Source organism: Anguilla anguilla, chromosome 16 (assembly GCF_013347855.1).
Source record: "Anguilla anguilla isolate fAngAng1 chromosome 16, fAngAng1.pri, whole genome shotgun sequence".
NCBI classification, from domain to species: Eukaryota; Metazoa; Chordata; class Actinopteri; order Anguilliformes; family Anguillidae; genus Anguilla; species Anguilla anguilla.
This window is the reverse complement of record NC_049216.1, coordinates 29877055-29896570: the sequence shown is the minus strand read 5'-3', so window position 1 is coordinate 29896570 and position 19516 is coordinate 29877055. Positions and strand designations below refer to the sequence as shown.

At 45.2% G+C, this 19516-nt stretch overlaps 1 protein-coding gene across 3 annotated transcripts in view; it reads left to right on the top strand.

Moving 5' to 3' along the window:
• The first annotated feature begins 2610 nt into the window (after positions 1-2610).
• Positions 2611-19516, top strand: part of rhpn2 (rhophilin, Rho GTPase binding protein 2) — a 29037-nt gene continuing 12131 nt past the window's right edge. For 2 of the 3 annotated variants that reach the window (XM_035396348.1, XM_035396347.1), the window contains exons 1-3: positions 2611-2846; positions 7445-7560; positions 14950-15078. In XM_035396348.1, coding sequence (XP_035252239.1) covers positions 2778-2846; positions 7445-7560; positions 14950-15078 — 314 coding nt within the window. In that variant the 5' untranslated portion in view covers positions 2611-2777. Of the gene's footprint in view, positions 2847-3332; positions 3352-7444; positions 7561-14949; positions 15079-19516 lie in introns of those variants that run through there. The other variant, XM_035396349.1, reaches the window with a different exon arrangement.

The window sequence follows — 19516 nt, the reverse complement described above, 5'->3', positions numbered from 1 at the left end:
TCAGTCCCAGAATTTAAACTATTTCTTAATTAATCCTTAATTCTTGATTTTTCTCAATTACTCATTTCATGTTTATAGGGATTGTTTACCCCCCTTTGGCCACATTGTGACAGAAATAGCTCCACATGCCATAATGAATAAAAGTCCCACGTTCACATTGTGCTTATTGTGCTATATTGCAGTGCTACTGCCCTCGGGGGCCTTATTTGAGTACTCCTAGTCTAGAGGACATAAAGCAGTAATTCAGTCTCGTTTGCAGCACCCACTCCCGAGGCAGTATTTTCACCTTACAGCTGCCTTTAGGCATGAGGGTAGTCCTGCTGGCAGGGGCTATACCAGGGTCTCAAACTCCGGTCCTGGAGGGCCACAGTCTCTGCTGGTTTTTGTGATTTCCTTTCGCGATCAGCAGCCCGCAAAGCAAGGTGTTCAGACCCTTTAGTCCAGTGGTGTCAAACTCGTTGCCATTGAGGGCCGTGTGTATGCAGGTTTTCATTCCAACCAATTAATGCTGCCTTAATTGAGTCCAATTACTCATTCAGCCATATGCGTTTAACTGCATTGAAGCACAGAATATAAGAAAATTTTTATTTAGACAATGCGGGTCACCATAGACGTCGGGTCACCATTGTGCACAAACCTGCATCCCTAATTCAGCAAATAATTTTACTAATTATATAATCAAGATCTGAGGCTGGAATGAAAACCTGCATACACACGGCCCTCCATGGCACGAGTTTGACACCACTGCTTTAGTCGATCAGCGATTTACATTACATTTACATTACATTGCATTTATTTAAATTACATTTATTAAATTTAGCACTTCAGTGTAGCAACACGACAAAAACCAACACAAACTCAACAGCTCTGCAGGGTTTAGGGTTTTGAGATTCTCTGGGCTGTACCATGTCTTATTCTCATAAGACATTATTGTAATTTTAGCAAACACTCTTATCCAGAGTCTGACTAATTATTTTACCATGCATTTAAATTGCATCCGTTTATTCAGCTTGATATACACTGAAGTAGTTTAGGTTAAGTACCTTTCTTAAGGGTACAACAGCAGTGCCCAACCTGGGAATCGAACCTGTGACCTCTAGGCTACAAGCCCAGTTCCTTACCCATTACGCTACACTGCCACCCTATGTGGCACATGGATGGTGCAGGATGTGCCAATGCTCATAAGTCTCCGGTGGCACTGATAACAGCCTACGCGCCCGAGTGGAGGCGCCACCGGTGTCAAATAACAAACTACAGCCTAGAACTGAGACATAAAATCCCAGATGGAGAAAGCTCCAGGCGTAAGATGTGTGTGTGTATGTGTGTGTGTTTGTGTGTGTTTGCCTGTGTTGATTGCAGAGCTTTGCTGCTGGTTTTGTTGAAGAAAACGAGTCTTTGTGGGTTTTTTTTGTTTTGTTTTTAGAATGGTAAACAAAAAAATGCTCTGTTCTTGGTAATTCTGCATTCACATTTTCACAATGCTGGGACATATATATACGTAATGTATATATATATATATATATATATATATATATATATATTGACGTTGAAGTATATATATATATATATATATATATATATATAATTGAATTACTCTTGAATTACTCTTGAATTACTCTTTATTTTTCAGGAATGCGCCTATTCGAAATATTAATACAGGTTTGGTTTCTATATTATATTTCTATATTGTGTAAAGCCGGTGTTGCTGTGGTTCAGAGATGAGTAGCCTACCAGGCGTCACTTGGAAAGACCTTGAGCAATTGTATCAAGAATGTCACAAATGGCAATTTGGCGATGTTGCCTGTTGCTTGGTTACCAAAACACTAACTGACCTGTCAGACCTTTACAGTGCAATAAAAGAAAGTGTGTGCAGAGAATGCACCGAAGCTTTGTCCACCTTACTGACCTAGTCATTAGAAAGCAAAGGACTGTCATAAAAAATGTAAATGAAGCATCCACATTTTGAGTTAAATCAATTTTTATCTGCACTCTAATCATTGTGTTTTGTGTGTCTCGAAAAATATAATTCCTGCTTTCACTAGGATTTATAACACTGCTCAAAGGTTTAAAGGGAGTATTGACTGATGATAGAAAAAATAAGTCTGCATGGCAAGAGTGCATAGTGAAGTTGGTTCAGTGAATGGGAAAGCTATTTGGTATCTTTTTTGTGAGTACATGTAAATGAATACCAAATAATAATAATAATAATAATATTAAAAATCAAAACAGACATACTCAAAACTCCCCAATATTCGCGAAAGCATACAGCATACAATGACGCACTTTATTGGATTGGTTATGCAACGTTGTTAATAACACATAATAATTATGTTTTAATGCTTTCCCGATAGATCTTTTCAGGGGCAAGCACATTGGATTTTTCCTAAGCAACAACTAAAGTGAATGCTCTGACATCAACACCAGAAGTATTTTATAGCGTATATAGGTAACCTTTTCTTGTCCTTGCTCTATTTGAGATTTACTCCACGGTCACCGTTCGAGTTCGCTTCGCACTCTTTCAGTAAAGTGATGGTGAGATTGAGCACAACTAGCCCGCCCAGGACAAACACTGTACCGATGCCGTCATTGTTTCGGGGCGGGGCAGTTTGCTGAGTGGAAATACAGGGCGCTTCGAGGAAAGCTGTCAGACCCTGTGAGAAACTCGGAAAGTCGGACAACAATCCAAGTGTCAAGAAACGAACACCTGTTGAGTAACGGGGGAACAGTTGACTTTTTCCAGAATTCTTCTTTTTTTAGTCTGTGTCTGAGAATTCAGAATGACGGACACCATATTGCCAAACGGATGCAAGGAAAACCCAGTTGTTGAAAATGGCTATTTTAAAAAGGTGAGTGGTTGCAGCGTTAGCGAGCTAACTTCTTCGTTCCATCCTGAAATCACAACGCATGTCATCAGCAGATAAATTCTAATTTGAGCACCAGAGCAAAGCTTAAAAATGTTTTGTAGATTTTAAACATTAAACCTATTTGTCACGTGAATTGATCGTAAAAAATAAAAAAATATATATATCCATGATTTACCTACTGTTGTATCGCGCTAAAACCAGATCTTGTTTTTTGTACAGTTTACGTGCTATCTTGTAAAACTACAATATTTGTAATTAACATGAAATTGACGTAAGCGGAATTCTCAGATAGATAACAAGAGGTATTTCAGTTTTATCCTTTCGTTTATTTATTTTTCTCAATCTTTGCATAAAGTGGAGGAAGGGAACAGCCGATCGATAAGAGTTCTAGAATTTTCAACCTGTAGGGGAGAGTACAGGTCATTGCTTGGGAGATTTTCTAAGGTGTGCGCAGGTGACGAGAACTGGTCTATAATGACAAGAGACGGTATGTTCTTTAACGTTCGATTATGTTTTTATTGTATTAAATGCAAATGCCAAGTGCAGTTGCCGTAGTTTAATTCGCATTCATTCTGCGATGTCATGGCCTATATTTATTTTTACAAATGAGGTTGATTTTATGCGGAACTGAGTTGTTGCTGTTTTGCGGGTAATAAAATCCAAGTTATTACAAGTTGGCCTATTGATTAAGCATACGAACTGTTTACTGTTTTACAAAACATAAGTTGTCTAAGTAAAAAGAGTGTTGCTGCGGTAGAATGATTATGAATGTTGAGGTGATCGGAAGTATTTAAAAATCTCTGATTTACCGCGTCGAAATTGACAGGCGGAAATAATAGACCCACCAAGAATGTTAATGTGTTGGAGCAAGGTTGAGGAGTTCTCAGGTTTTATGACCTGGCCTACTCCTTCGCAACCAAAGTACTGTTTCTCTGTGATCGAGACAAAGGGCAACCCGGAATCAATCTCAGGCTTGTTCATTGCATTTAATGTCATCAATACTTTTGTCCAGATTTACTGTGTGTCTGATAAAAATAGGTTTCAGGTGATATCATGTCTCATCCAGGCAGTTTTGAGATAAGAGGTTTTTTTTTTGTTTTTTTTGGCAAAGCTGTAATCTGTGTTCAACTAAGCCAAGGTGGAGTGTGCCTGGTATTCTGTTTGATAACAGTGTCTAAGTTTCTTTGTGCCTTTTAAAATCCTGAGGAGAGTGGGCATGGTACAAGGGGCGACGAGTCGGGATGGATTTTAAATTCCTCAAAGCGTTCTCTCCCCCTCGAAAATTCCTGAAAGATTACACCCAGTTCATAAAAGGACTGACATGAGTAATACAACTCTCTGCCAATTCATTTCTCTCGGATTTTTCTCTAAATCTGCACAGTTGTTAATGTGCGAGAAAAGGTATATCATTGCTGTGTATTTTGGGAGGTGTATGCACTTATTTCCCATTTGAAAATTATAAATTAACTTGTTTTTTTTACATGCTTCAATCGAATTACCTTTACTTCAGCTTTCTAAACTACTTTGTATTATTGCTGAATAAATATTTGCAGAGGAAGCTGTTTGTTCAACCAGTGTGGTATGACAGAATTGTTGTGAGCAGTTAGTTGGTGTTTATGCCATTTGGCTTGTTGCTCTAAACATTTAAACAGGCATTGTTACACTTTCTATTTGGAAATATGTGTTTGAATAGTTAACTGAGTTTTGATGAGCCTTGAAGGAGACCTGTGTTTCATTAAGCCACTGCTCCTTGTGTGAACTGTATGTGGGCACTGGTAATTGGGCTCTACTTCCTCTGCCTGTTAAAAGTGAGTGTAAACCATTTGTGAGTCAGCTGAGTGTGGAGCGGACCCATCGGTCCTTCTCCTGGCTGAACTCCAGGAGTCACGTCTATGCGTAACACAACTGGCTGAGCTGGCGTGTGTGTGTGTGTGTGTGAGCGCGCATGCGTGTGTGTGCGTGTGTGTTGTACGTGCATTTGCATGCGAGCGTGCGTGAGACAGTGTTGGGTGGGTCAAGGCGCGGCATCTGAACTCCACTGACACAGAAAGAGCCATGTTGTTTTCTGTTTCCTCCTTATGAGCGTTTGTCAGGTTTTCTGGAAAGTTCCACCCAAGGTGGATTTTTTTTCCCCCGTAAAAGACACAGGAAACTTGTGGGAAGAAAAAAAAAAAGAGTTTAGACGATTCTTTAAAAGCTGCCCTCACAATTCGAGAGGCCGACAGTTGATGGGTATTTTGGCGGCTCAGTGCTGTCGTTTGGGTCTTTTCCCGAAAGCTTGGGCTGTCTTCCTGAGCTTCACCTCTCTCAGATTGCCACGGAAAAAAAGGCCGAATCTGCATGTTTGGCCTGCTCTCTGCCCAGTCAGACGGCCGTTCGAGCAAGCACTGACGTAGAATCCGCTCAAGGCTTTTTTCAGTACCAAAGCCACAAAAACAAATTGACAACATGTGCTTCTGTCCTAGAGAAGGCATGCTCAAAGGGCCTGCACAAGTTGAATTTGCAGCGAAGTTCACATGCTTTTATGTGCAATAGTCTGAGATACACTTCGCAGTGATGTGTAAAATAGCTTACATGTATTTTTTTTTTGTCTTATTAACCGATTAAAGTATGTTATTTGTCTAAAAAGGAGAGGATGAGATTATCATGCTAACATGTTTCAGGAATCCACTGAAGCTGAAGTGCATTTCTGTACACTGCAATAGAGAACGATGCTTTTAGTTTATGTAACACACAGGCTTTCTGGTCCTTGCCATATTTTCTCGCTCAGAATGGTGCCCCTGAGATGAGGGTTCGGTGGCTCTATTCCTCGTGCCAAAAGCCTTTTGTCTTCTTTATATTTTTTGGCAACTGAAGAAACCTAAATTTGTGAATGGGGTTCTGTGTCTCTCCAGTTACATAAGTGGGATGTTAAGCCAGTGAGTTGCGGCAAAGAGCTCCAGTGTGGCTTTGCCGGGACTTTTATTTATTTTTGGCTTGTCGCAAGCGGCCCCCCTCCAACGCGGTTTCTGTTTATCGACGATAATTGGCGCTGCGCGGCCCGAACTGCGCATCTTTGTGTTTTTCCCGCTGCCCTCTGACAAAGACGGTGCGCCGCGGGACAGTTGGCGCTTGTTCCTGTTCGGGGGGGGTGGTCCTGGCCCAGAGTGCCCTTTTAGAACCGCTCAGGCACATAATGATGTCCCTGGGGGTCTCAGCGGGTCACCGTGGGACCCCTGGCGGCGCGGGGGGGGTCTGGATGGTGGGTGACGGGGCCGCATCGGACAGTGTCCCCGAGACGTTGAGCCAGAAAAGGGACTCGGCCACCGCAATCCGTGTTGCAGCGCAAAAAAAAAAAAAAAAAATGAGTTTAGTCGTTTCTCAAAAGCTGCCCTCACAATTCGAGAGGCTGACAGTTGATGGGTATTTCGGTGGCTCAGTGCTGTCATTTGGGGGTTTTTTTTTTTTTTTCCCCAAAAAGCTTGCACTCTCTTCCTGAGCTTCACCTCTCTCAGATTTCCATGGAAAAAGGCCGAATCTGCATCTTGAGTGGCAGGCGACGAGGCCGCCTAGGACAGTGTCCCCCGAGACGTTGAGTCAGCGCGGGCCTCGACGACCGCGATCTGCATAGCGACATCCCACAAGCCTCTTTAGTCAGGGTCTGAGCCCATCCATTCCCGCCAGTGCTCATCAGCCTGCGCAGAACTGCACCGTCAGCCTCGTAAACGGCATGCGAGGTTGTTACGTGTCGAAACAGAGCCTACGCAGCAGCAGTCCCCTTTCCTGACAGGTGACTCATTTGGTGACCACTGAGGAGCCGTGACTGAGGTGAAGAATGCAGTTGGGAGGTCTCTGGGCTTTTTAATGCGTGCGTGTCACTGTGATCGTCAAGCGCCTCTTCCTATCTCACCTGCAATTTCAGTAAATTAAGGTAAATCATTAACTCTTAACACTAATCAGGCCCCATACCACAGGGCTGGTTTCGCCTACCTCCTGCCTATAGTACAGAATGTACTTTCAAGATTTCAGGTATTGGATTCTTGTTTTATGATGCAAGGTGAACTGCATGTATCAGTGATCAATACTTGAGGAATGTGAATTTCTCCCCTTTGAGCTTTGCTGTGGTGCGGTAACCCGTCTGACTTGACTCCATGGAAACCCTTGATTTTTGCCTCAGATACCATACTAATTGACGTGTGTGACACACCTCTTTTATAGTGGCCGTGAGTCACCGCATTAAATATGCGCCCTATGCGGCGTGTTGATTCACGCCGTGTTGACACAGCCTCTGGTCGTTGTCGCCGTTTCCTGTGAGTTGGGAACAGGCTGTACAGGTGAGGAGGGTGTGGAGCGTGCTGTATTGTCCCAAGTGTTGGATTAACACGAGACTTGCTGGGTGGCGGAGGGGGGGGGGTGTGGGGGGGACTCTTGAGTGCCTTGAAGTAATGACAGTCAGGTTTGGAGAGATGACGATGTGCTTCCAACCCCAAAATACGACTGCCGTGATTTTTCCGATGGACAGTGTCGTGTCAGTGTGACGTTTCCCACTTTAATCGTCGTGCGTTGTCTGTATTTACCGGCGTTCCTGTTCTTTCCTCCAGGGTTGCAACCCCTTCGCCCAGACGGGCCGGAGCAAGCTGCAGAAACAGAGGGCCGAGCTCAACCAGCAGATCATCAAGCAGATGAGGATGAGGGCCGGGGCGGAGAACCTCCTCCGGTACGGTCCCCTCCGTGACCCGTGTGGTCACACAAACCTAAAATATGACTCATGACTGCACACGCTGTACTCCCTCTTTATCTTTCTCTCTCTCACTCTTTCTCTCTTTCATTCTCTCTCTGTCTCTGTCTCTCTCTCTCTCTTTAATATATATGCAAAGTTATATTTATAATTATTGAATCTTTAATTGTCTTTAACATAACCAGTTGATGAGTTCATGTTTTTAAATCTAAATACCTAAAACCCATTGTGATCAGCTTTTGCATAACTGGACTGTTAATAATTGGTCAATGTCCCCATTTCCCATTGTGCTCCACATTGCTGCCTGACCAGGCTTGGCTATTCACGTGTTAAATATTATATTTTGTATTTGCCTTGTGGCAATGGAAAAAAAGGTGAGGTCCCTGTTATATGTTTATCTTTATTAAATCTGCTTTCATGAAAGCTTTGCTGCGGAACAATGGCGAATCTCTGCTGAAGTGTAGAGGCCCTTTTATCAGTTTCAGCTCTCTAGCTTCTTTCTCCACCCTGGGGTGAAGACAGACTGGCTGCTCCTTTCCAGAGGGAGTGTTTGTGCCTCTCTGGTTAATCTTAAACTCTCCGGAGTCCGTCTGTCTCACTCAGGGGCTGAGGTTGCTGTGCTCGTGTTGAGGTTGATCATTTTCGTCCGGTTTTGAGTTGCAGCCTGTTTTTTTGCACAACACAGAGGACAGTGGGATTTGCATGTACATGCATCTGTCTTTTTTCTGTGTCAGAACCGTGGTTCAGGCACCTGCTTCCCTAGTGTTAAACATACGGAGACACAGAGAGGGCCTTGTGGATTGCAGTACAAAGAGGCTGGAGACCCAAGTCACTGCACCATTGTTCAGGGGGGGTCATGTGATTCTCCCTTGTTACAGTATGTTTTTTTTTTTTGTGTGGAAGCGTTTCACTCCACAGCGCTGTCACTTCAGCTGTCACTGTAGTAATTTTGGTGCTATTTCCCTCTTGTCAAGTGCAATTTAATGCTCTCTGCGACCGGGAGCTAAGTCAACAGATGTCACAAGCCTCGTGTTGCTGAGAGCGTAGCTGCATTCCTTCAGAACGGAACACGGCAGGCTGCGTTGCTCTTTTGCAGCCGTCTTGGTGCCAGGGGAAGACTTTTTAACAAAGATCATTCATTGTTTACACTGACGGCGGGGAGATGATTATAGGTTGTGATTTTAGCTCGTGTTTTCTTTTTCTCTCTCTCTCTCTCTCTCTCTCTGAACACCAAGAGCTGTCATGGTCTTTCAGGAGGCTCATCGCCGGTACCACACTTTGGTTTGTCAAGGAAATGACATCCGGTGCTGGTAATGAATAGCCTGGCTAAGCTCTCTGTGTGATTTTCGCCGTGAAGCGCGAATCCTGAGCTGAGCTGTAGACGGGTTCATTTGAAATGCAAATGGCTGATAGTGAAAGGCTGAGCCCTTCCACCTTGCAGGTAGGCTTTGTTTCAAGTTTCAGATATCGAGAGGTGAGGCAGTGTGGGAACAGAGGGAGGCCTTATAGGCCTCGCTAGTCCAGATAACCCTTCAGCTCTGAAACAATCACGCTTTTGTTTCTCAGAATCAATGGAATCACAGCGGCCACATCCTATTTTAAAGATCACCTGCAAAACGATCCGACAGAAATCACTTTTTAAGTCAGCAGCCTGGAGTTGGGGAGTGCTGCTGGACGTGAGAGTTCCTCAGCCGAGATTGCCAATGGCCCCGTGCCAAACGAACACTCCCAAGCGGATACGTTAATGGGCCATTTGGGTTATCCGGCATATTTGCATTTCTTACCGGAGCTAAACCTGGGAGACTACGACACTGCGCTTATCAGAGTGTAACACGATGTTGACGTTTCCTTGGAGACCAGGGAATACAAACTCCCCCCCCCCCCCCCACTTAATTCACACAGGCGCTTTGACGTCAGGGGCTGACCCGGGCACCGCCCCCTCTGGGGCCGTGCGATTGGCTCGTGAAAGCCTGTGGGTCCCGGGTAGGCGGACCGCCCTCCGCAGCGGCTCTGGCTTGGCTCACGCAAGTGGTAGTTTGGCGGGTTGCATGGGAACGGGCGATAATGGGCGTCCGCGCAGATGCCTGTAACCACAGCTTGCGTCTCGGCGAGGCTGCCTGCCACATCCCTGCCCTGGAGTTAGCGGAGCTGAGCTGAGCTGAGCTGCTCGTCTTATGGCGACGTCAACAGCCGCCTCCACGGGCAGGACGTACGAGTAGGGAGGCCCGCAGCTCCGGGGCAGCCTGTCAATCACGCGGTAATAGAATGAGTGAAGTCCCATCCTCCGTGCGTAGGTGATTTACCTTCAGCCTACATTACACTGCATTAGGCCCAAATGTGCGTAGCAAGAGACGGGATGACGAATTATTAGTCTGATCCAGATTTCTAAAAAAAAACCAGTTCTGTTTCTAGGTCAGAGAACTAGCAAAGTGAAGTTGTATGATTTTGTCTTGGCACGAAAACATTGGAATCCATTTTAGGACAGCTTGAAATAACTTTGTTTAATTTTTTTTTTTTTTTTTAAATAATAAAGTCACCGTTTCTCTGTTTGAATTTTTAGTTCTAATGAAAAACTGCCTGGCTTCTAACTTTGCCCAGATGGCTATAAATGAAAAGGGCCTAAATTGTAAATAACCTACCCTGTCTCTCCTGCTCGCAGTGTTTTGCATACCTGTGGCAGTTGGACATAGTTCCAGTTTCTTTATTACTTACTAATTTGAGGGATTTCTGTTCTCTGGCCCTCTCTTACCCCGGACGAAATGTTCGGTAAATTGAACCCACGAGAGTGTGGAATGCAGTTTAATGCCACTGAGCTTAAATGAACACTAAAAGCTTGGCTGTAATCTGCCTGCCTGGGGGGGGGGAGTCTCCCCCGTCCCCAGCCATTAAAGTTTGGCTCCAGTCTCATCCAGAGATGCACCTTGTAATTCAGTTTCTGACCCTCATTTGCAGTCAGAGAAGTGCACCTTTAGCAGGAGGACCAATGCCAGTTTTTTTTCTTCTTCTTCTTCTTCTTCTTCTTCTCCTTAATCCCTACTCTCATTGGCATTCTGCCTTGCATGAAGCTACGTTTATTGCCTGCTTGCCTTTATGGAAGTGACCACGGCGATCCCACGCAACCAGTCAGACTTGTACTCTCATCGCTCTGGGATCTGTGTTTTTTTCCTTTACAATGGCTCCTCTTTGCTGGACTGTGTGAAATGGGGCAGATGATGTGGGCTGTTACCTTGGATACCAAGGTGTAAGGGTTTCACAACCAAGTGTGTCAGCACTCATGTCCCACAAGTTCAAGACCCCAGGACGAACTCTGCCCTGTCTTATGACCGGCGGAGCGGGGGTAAGACTTTTTTGGCAAGTGTCTTCAGTTTTTAGGTGAAATCACAGACAGTTTGTTGCAGTCCTGCAGGGCCAAGGTGCTTGTATACTTCTTTCTTTCTGTCTTTCTTGATATCCTTTTGTCCTTTTTAGGATAAAGTTACAAGTATAGCTGTATAATGCTAAACCATTTAACATTAAGTAAACAGGAAGTGTTTGCATTACACCTGTACAAAGTAAATCCCTCTGGGATAAAAATATACATATCCCATTGTAATATTTTTTCTGTTACATTTCGCATGTATATTTCTCTGCTAGAGAATGGGCACCTCCTAGGTGGAAATGGAAAAGTTTGAGCACTCTTATCTGCCTTTGATTAAAGGCATCTGAGTCTTTGCAGCACCAGCTGTCAGGCTTCAAAGACCACTGCATTCCACACAGTATTTCACTGCCCAGCCCCAGTGCATCATGGGGAATGGAAGGGCTATATCCATGTCCTGAGCTGAGGCTTAGGACCACCTCTGAGTCTTTACATGACACCTGTAGAGTTAAGGCTGTGTATTTCAAATCCTGGTTGCTTGTAATAGTGCTGTGTCCTTACCCAGTGGCACCTGGCACCTGAGTATTACTGTAGGAGTGTAGTGTTTAGATTCCTGTCAAGACGTTGCGAGGCAAATTAACAACAAGGTGACCTTGTTTCCCAACAGTGTAGCAATTCCTCCAGGCTCTCTCTCTCTCTCTCTCTGTCTCTCCCTCTCTCTCTCCCTCCCCCCCTCTCATGCCCTCTCTCTCTGTCTCTCTCTCTCTCCCGCTCTCTTTGTCTCCCTCTCTCTCTCTCTCTCTCTGTCTCTATCTCTTTCTCTCCCTCTCTCTCCCTCCCCTCTATCTCTCTCCCGCTCCCTTTCCCCCTCTCTCTATCTCTTTCTCCCTCCCTCTCTAAAGCTTCTTTTTTTAATCTCTTCTTCTCTCCCTGTTTCCCTCCCTGGAGTCGTGTCCACAGTCAGGTGCTCTCAGCCAGTGCACATTCCTCCCCCTCCTCCTACACCTCACAACGCGCGCGGCCAAACTGGTTTGTTGGGCAGGTGGAGGGAGTCTCTCCCTGTTAACAATCACTGGGCCCCACGTAGCGTGACTGCAGGCAAGAGCTGCGCACCAAGCTGTTCTCTAGAGACACGTCTGACTCTGACACGCAGCTTTAAAAAAAAAAAAAAAGCAGCTTTGTGCTACTTTGCACTGTACCAGCACCAGAGCGGATGTCAGGTATCCATGCAAAATGAATGGAAAAGTAAAGCGAGTCTTAGGCAACTTGAGTCATAGTTTGAATTATACATGCACTCAAGAAGCAGGAGATTCAGGCTCAGAATCATCAGACTGTGGCACGGTCCATAGGCTAGCCCACTCTCGAAACCATTTACAAACATTTTTCATTTTGCAGGGCGAAACTAGCAATAAATTATTGCGGTTTTGCAAATCTTAAGCATGATTATTTTTTTGAAGCGATGGTTGCCAGCCATTGCTGAAGCGTGTGTGATGAAACACGCAGACCTCTGCTTGCAGAGGGAAAAATTGGTTTTCCGTTGTTAGTCACTGGAAGGAGGAGGACATGTAGGGTAATTTATGAACCCTGCACTTTGTTCTCAAGGTTTCTGCATCAAACGGAATTTACACGGCGCTTCTGATCACCAGTTAACTAAAACTATCTGAGGACGTACGGTCCTCGGAAACAGAACAGAATTTTTCGCGGACCTGTGTCCTGGTTTGGCGAGCGGAACGTGGGTCCCAGCGGCGGATACGCAGTAATGCGAGTGTCCACCGCTGCTTTACGCCGCTGGTCGAAGGAGAGACGGCGGTATTGTTACCGCTGAGTTATCGCTGTGTGCCCCACACTGCGTGTAGTCCAGTGCTGGCCCTAGGGTTTTGGTGGCCCTAAACAAGTCCCTAAACAAGGCCCTACATTACATTGTCGTGAAATTCTCTGTCGCCGTACCATTTTCAACGTACACCGCTAGTTCCGCGACGAACCCAGCCCCGGATTTGTAAATATTTACTTGGTGACCTAATCGCCCAGGGAAGTCTGACTGAATTGAAAACGTTGTAAGGTATTTACCTTCTACCTGATTGGTTGTCCTGCGGCATGCAGATAGCTCTTTCTTGCTCTTATTCTTTCTTGCCCCCCACCTGTACCCATCCCCCCCACCCACCCACCCACCCCAAGCTTCATAACTTGGAAATATTCCAGCACTGCCCTGCATGGTCCTTCGAGTTCACATAGGCTGGAAACATTTAAAGTAAAAGTAAAAAGAATACTATCACCAGAGAACACGAAAACCTGGTTGGCAGGTCATTTTAAGAGGGATTCTAGCTCCGAAAATAAATGCTGAAGAATGAGGGTTGCCTGGAGTCTCTGGAGTGGCCCTTTTCCTGCACGGGGTCAGTCTCAGTGAGCAACACAGACCTGTGTGTGACATTGGCACATCCCTCGCGCTGAGAGCAGAAACAGTGAACTCTTCCCCCCCCCCCCCCCCCCCCGCCAATCAGTAGCATTCAACAGAAGAGGGCATAATTGGCTCCTTTCTAGCTGGGTGCCATTGCTTTGCCGCTCTTCCAAGAAAAGAAAAAGCAATCACGCCTAATAGCCTCATCGGTACCTCTTAAATCCATCTGATGATGATTGCTCTGATGCAGACGAATTGCGCACGGCGTACGTTTGACCTCCTAATTGAGGTAATGCTTCTTTAAGACAGGCTTTAATTGGTCGATGTTTGTTGATGTTCATCAGCAATTTAGCCTCTCCCTCATTAGCCGCATAATGAGACGGCTGTGAGCGTTCTCATCTGTCCTGTGTACACATTAGCATCGCTCTGCGCAGGCTGCTGGCTACACAATGGCGGCCTTATCACCGCTGCGGCAGTCCCTGCACAGCACCACAGCAGTAGATGTCTTGATACTCGCTGCCACGGCGACCAAAACGAGGGCATAGTTACTGTTTATCAGCCCAGGCTCCCTGAATGATGTAAGCTCCCACCCACAAAATGCTTCCCCCCCCCCCCCCCCCATCAGTACCCACCGCTTTGAGGTCTAATGTGAACGGGGGCTCCTCAGCTCAAAACAAAAATTGCTCAGACACCCTTCGACGTGCTACACAATTTTCGTATCAGTTTAATGGGAACAGGGCCTTCGTTTACACGTTAGTCGTTGTGGCTGAAGATAAGGTACACCGGGGGCCATTTCGTCTCACTGTACTTTTGTCTGCTTGTATTTATACGTGGGCTTGGAATGAGTCGTTTGTTCACACAAACAATTTAATTTGTATTTGCAAAATCTTTGTGGCTCCTGAATGGCGCGTCTAGTCGTTAGCCAATGCTAACTGTGGCGGGGAGTCTTGTGAGATTACTGGTAGTGTGGAACAACAGAAATTGGGAAAATGAACAGAAATTAATGGTACCAAGCAAGTGACCTTTGAAAGCCTGTTTTATTCATTTTTTTCAAAATACTCCCCCTGAGTGATTCATCTAAGGAGAAGCCTTGGTTTCCTTCGAGTGAGTGCCAGAGTTTGACTGAATCCTCCGCTCCCCACACGAGCTGATGGGGGGCTTGCCATATATTTTCATTATCAGCAGTGAGGGGAAGAGGGCTGTGTCCTCTCAGCTTTGACAATGCTAAGCCATCTATCAGGCCATTTGAGGAATGAGATCCAGGAACTATAGCCACTATAGCCACTAAAAATCCTCTCCCTCTACATCTCCGACTCCCTCTCCCTCTCCCTCTACCTCTCCCACTCCCTCTCCCTCTACTTCTCCCTCTACCTCTCCTAATCCCACTCTCACTCCCTCTCTCTCTCCCTCTGCCTCTCCCACTCCCTCTCCCTCTCCCTCTAACTCTCCCACTCCCTCTACCTCTCCCAATCCCACTCCCTCTCCCTCTACCTCTACCTCTCCCTCCCCCCAACTCTTTTGCTCTCTATTAAATACACTTGTAAATGATAAGTGTGCAGAAACGCTTTGAAACGTGAACACACATAGTAATCAATCGCTCTCTCTCCTTGGTTTCTAGGGCAACCTCCAACAACAAAGTCCGTGAGATGGTCCTGCTGGAGCTGTCCTACGTGAACTCAAACCTGCAGCTGCTCACAGAACAACTAGAGGGGCTGAACAGCTCTGTGGAGGTCTACCAGAATCCTCAGTGAGTAATCCTCATCCCCCCCACCCACACACGCACGCACACCCAGTGCCTCCCTTTTACCTTCTTGGCCGCCCAACCTTACCTGCCTATTGATACATTTGGCCCCCTGACAACCAGACTATACATTTGTGCGCTTTTCATGGAGTGGGACGAGGGATTTCTTTTGGAACATACGGTAGTAACATCTCTGTGGTACACCTGCTAATTGGAGAGGATCGGTAGTTATAAAATGGCGTGTGTTTGCATGGAAAGCTTGACAGCGTGGAGGAAGGGAGAGCTTTTCGCTGCAGTGTGCAATTGACTTGTGACTGTGCCATCACCATAGAAAGAAGCCTTCAAATTACATTTCAGTTCCATAAATGTTTTTCTAATTGTAAAGCTATTTTTAGATTCCGTCTACAGTGTGATTTTCAAAAGTGCAAACCCATATGAGTCAAATGTCCTTGTGCTGTCACTGGTACATACACCCTGTTTTTTTTTTTTTTTTAAAGAAATGCTTGCTTTTTCTCCAATTCATGCAGAAGCGCAGGGTTTGCAAAACACTGATGATCATTAATCGTTCATTTATTCTGCTAATGATTCTTCTGCAAAATAAAGATGGGACAGAAAGGTGTATATTTTAACAAAAAAAAGTGCATTTCATGGTCATAGACAACTGCTAAACACAGGTTCAGTAAGGTACAATACTTATAAATAATAATTTTGTGCAGCTGTTTCTAGCCAAGAACACAGTTTAGTTCACACAGTGAACACTATTCAGACCATATAGTGTGAGGTGAGGATTTAGGGGGAGGTGAGGATTTAGGGTGAGGGGAGCGTGTATTGTACCTTACTGAACCTGTGTTTAGCAGTTGTCTATGACCATGAAATGCACCTTTTGTACGTCGCTTTGGATAAAAGCGTCTGCCAAATAAATGTAATGTCTTTTGAAAGTTTAAATTCTCACTTCCAGAGCCCGACTGCAAAACATGCATGGGGGCCTTGAGTTTGTAGGAACGATGCTTCACAAACAGATTACATTCAGAGAAACAAAGAAGGGCGCAGAGCGAAACACGAAGCATCTGGAGCTTGGAAATATTCCTGTCAAAGATTTTCTTGTGATTTTCTTTTTGTTTTATCACACTCCACACATCTGCAGCGAAGCTGGCCTTTGTTCAAAGCGCCCATCCCAGACGGCAATAAACACGCACTCTCTCGAAAATGCCAGGGAAGTCAAGCAGTCTGACAAGCTGTGATTAGATTGTCACGCTGTGTCACAGCTTTTAAAGTCCCTAAGCGAGAAAAAAAAACAACAACAAACATTTAAGGCAGTGCAACAAGGGACACTGGTGGAGGGAGAACCAGAATGGCCAGTTTGGGCACGTAGTGCCTTGTGATTGAGTCAGAGAGCTCCACAGATCTCTCTGTGCAGATAACCTCAATTCAGCTTTTCTGAAGGAAGTTAACGCATTTAGCTACAAGGAAGGAATGTCATCTGCCGTGGGTTGTCGCAGGAGACATATCACATCTCAATTCACGTGTATCCAAAACAAAAGAAGCAAAAAAAAAAATAAAATAGCATGGTCACTGTGTATATCCATTTTCAAATGAGGTTCAGCCTCACAGTCCCTATAGAACAAAGTGCATTACACAGACTCAGGTCCCAATGACAGTGAACTTCAGTTGTTCTTTTTTTATGAGGAATGAAGACTATTTATGCTTGTTCTGAGCAACATTTCTCTGAAAATAATTAAATTAAAGAATGTGCTGAATAATCCAAGGTACTGTATTCATACAGGGCTTTTTTGGGACAGAGATATTTTGTAAAATGATTTGGTTCATGTTTCGTCGTGTTAGGAGTGACGGCAGTGAAGGGATCTGTGCGCTGGTTCGGTCGCTGTTAAAGACGAGGTTTTAATCAGAAGCGTTCCACATTCAAGTGGCCTTCTCTCAGAGAGATTTATCTCCAGCCTGCCTGCGCATCTGCATTCAGCACAACACTCTGGAAGGGAAAATATGCCACGTCTCCCCTGGCAACTGCCATGAAAAGAATGATTAGTGGTCAGGCGGCGCTGGACGCTGATGCCTGGCATGGCCCCTGTTGCCTGGATACAGGCTAAGGCACGCCGTGGGTCAGGCCTTCGGCTGAGGACGGTGCATGTACGAACCCTGACAGCAGTGCATCACTGGAGTCATTAAGAACCAGCCGTTTAGCAGTATCGGTTCTGGGGGCTGCTGAGTGGCGCATCCGGTTGAGGCAGCCTTCTGTTTCTCGTGCATTCGGATTGGAACCTGCAGTTCAGGATCGAATCCCAACTGCTCACCGTGCCCGGCAGGCCTGTAGGGTGACGCATAAATGCGGGCACTTCACCCAGAGGGTTAGGGATGGTTCAGTCAGGGATCCACTGACTCTCAAGGTCTCTCTCAATTCGTGTTGGTCGTTTCGACACCTGTAAGTCTAGGCGCTGAGCTACGCATAATAGTGTCTTCCTCCAGCTCATCTCTTTGCAAGCCTGACTTGGACTTCACGTTAGACTAGTGCTGCTTTGCATTGAATGCTTCCGGGGAGAGCACCCGCTTGTCTGTGCTCTCCAAAATCAACAGCAAAGGAGCTAGGCTCCTTTGTTAAAAGCGCTATACAAATAGAAATTGATTGATGGATTGATTGATTGAAAAAAAATCCTTTAAAAATTATTTTTTTTTAAATCGCTCACAGTATCTTGGTTCAGATTGAGAATGAAACCCTGTCCAGTAACAAGGCATTCCACAGTCCCTATTTTTGGCCTCTTCATAATATTTTCTTCAGAACAAGTGAGAACATAAGTATTCGGTGTCTTATTTAAAACCAGTAGCTGAAGACAGCAGAAGAAACTAAGCTTTGTGCAATCCTTGGCTGTGCTTGGAGAAATAAAGGCATCCAGATTTTGGCAGAATCTAGCGGCTCACCTGCTCTGCAGATATTTGAACAGAGCCCAGTGTTTTTATTAACCGCCTTGTCTTGTGAAGGACAAACTCTGTCAACAGCAGCAACGGGTTCAAACTTTTGAAGCATTATTTGCTGTAGAAGTGAGATTTACAACAGAGCAGGTCCTTTGTATTACATCTGGGTGTCGGAAACAGCCCTGTACACAGCCCCCCCCCTCCACAGAATGACAGACGGTAGTGACCCTATGCAGCAGTCTTCTGAATTAGTACATTGCAGAGCCCATGGATGGTTCTTTTTTGTCTCAAGGATTTAAAAAAAAAAAAAAAGAAAAAAAAAAGCCTCAGGCCTTTATAATCCTTGGCATCGCATTCCACAGAGCTTGGAGGAGTGTCTGAGTGTGATGTTTACTGTGTGGGCCAATCACAAGGCTGCCTTTTGTATTGATGTGTGGGAATGCCAAAGCAAGATTTCTTTCCCTTGAGATACAGGTGAAAAAAAGAGCTGAGCATTCATCATTCAACAGTTTTTTTTTTTTTTTGTTGTTGTTGTCATGGATCACATGTTTGGCACCTTAATTCTCCCTGTATGAAATATGACCCCATCTCTAGTTTACAACGAGGTCTATAGAACAATATACTTCCTCTGATTTCACTGCATTGCCAATTTTGCAGTATCGAGTATCGGTTGGCCTGCTCTTATACCGTAAACATACTTCAGCAGACTGGATCAGACTGGTTTTATGAGCTCATGCACCACAGCGCAGCGGTATGACTGCAGTGGCTGTAGCAAACATGGCACCTGCCCTGTTACCAGACAGCAAAAACACTACTGCCGCAATCAGCAGATGGAGTGAAGAGTGTAAATACACGGCCATGCTAAAAAAGTGCTTACATTATACTGCTGAATAATGGAAGAATGAATAATGGATTAAATAGCTTTATTTATCCTTAACTGAGAACCCATGAGGAGAAGCACTTAGCATTTTGGTAGTTAATTAGCATTGGATCCAGAGTGCTCGCATCCAGGCAGCACTGATTCCATCATGGCTGCCAGCAGACAGGCAGGCAGGCAGGCTCACTCTCACTGTTGGAAATGCCCCCCCCCCCCCCCCCCCCCCCCAGCTCTCTCATTAAGGTCTGCTTTTAGTCTGATCTGCCATTGGCTTACCTTCAGGTCTCATGTTTTTTATTGCTTTTTGTGGCAAGATGGATGAAACGGGAGACTTGAGTTTAAAAGGATGGCAGAAATATTGAACAGTGCTTTCATTGATGACTGAGTACTGAAGGAATAGTTTCTACACCCCCCACCCCCCCATTCTGCAGCTCACACATCATCGCATCACACAACCTTGGATGGAATGAGCGGAGATTGAGTGTCTATGTGGTGCTTTCATTTTCCTGTGGTTTGTAGCCGTACAGGGAGGTGTTCCATTAGTTCCCAGGTTCCTCGGGGAGGTTTTATTCTAGAACTATCCTTTGCACTCCAGTGTAAGAAAGAGTTTATCCCTCTGAATTTTTTGTGCATTATTTTTTC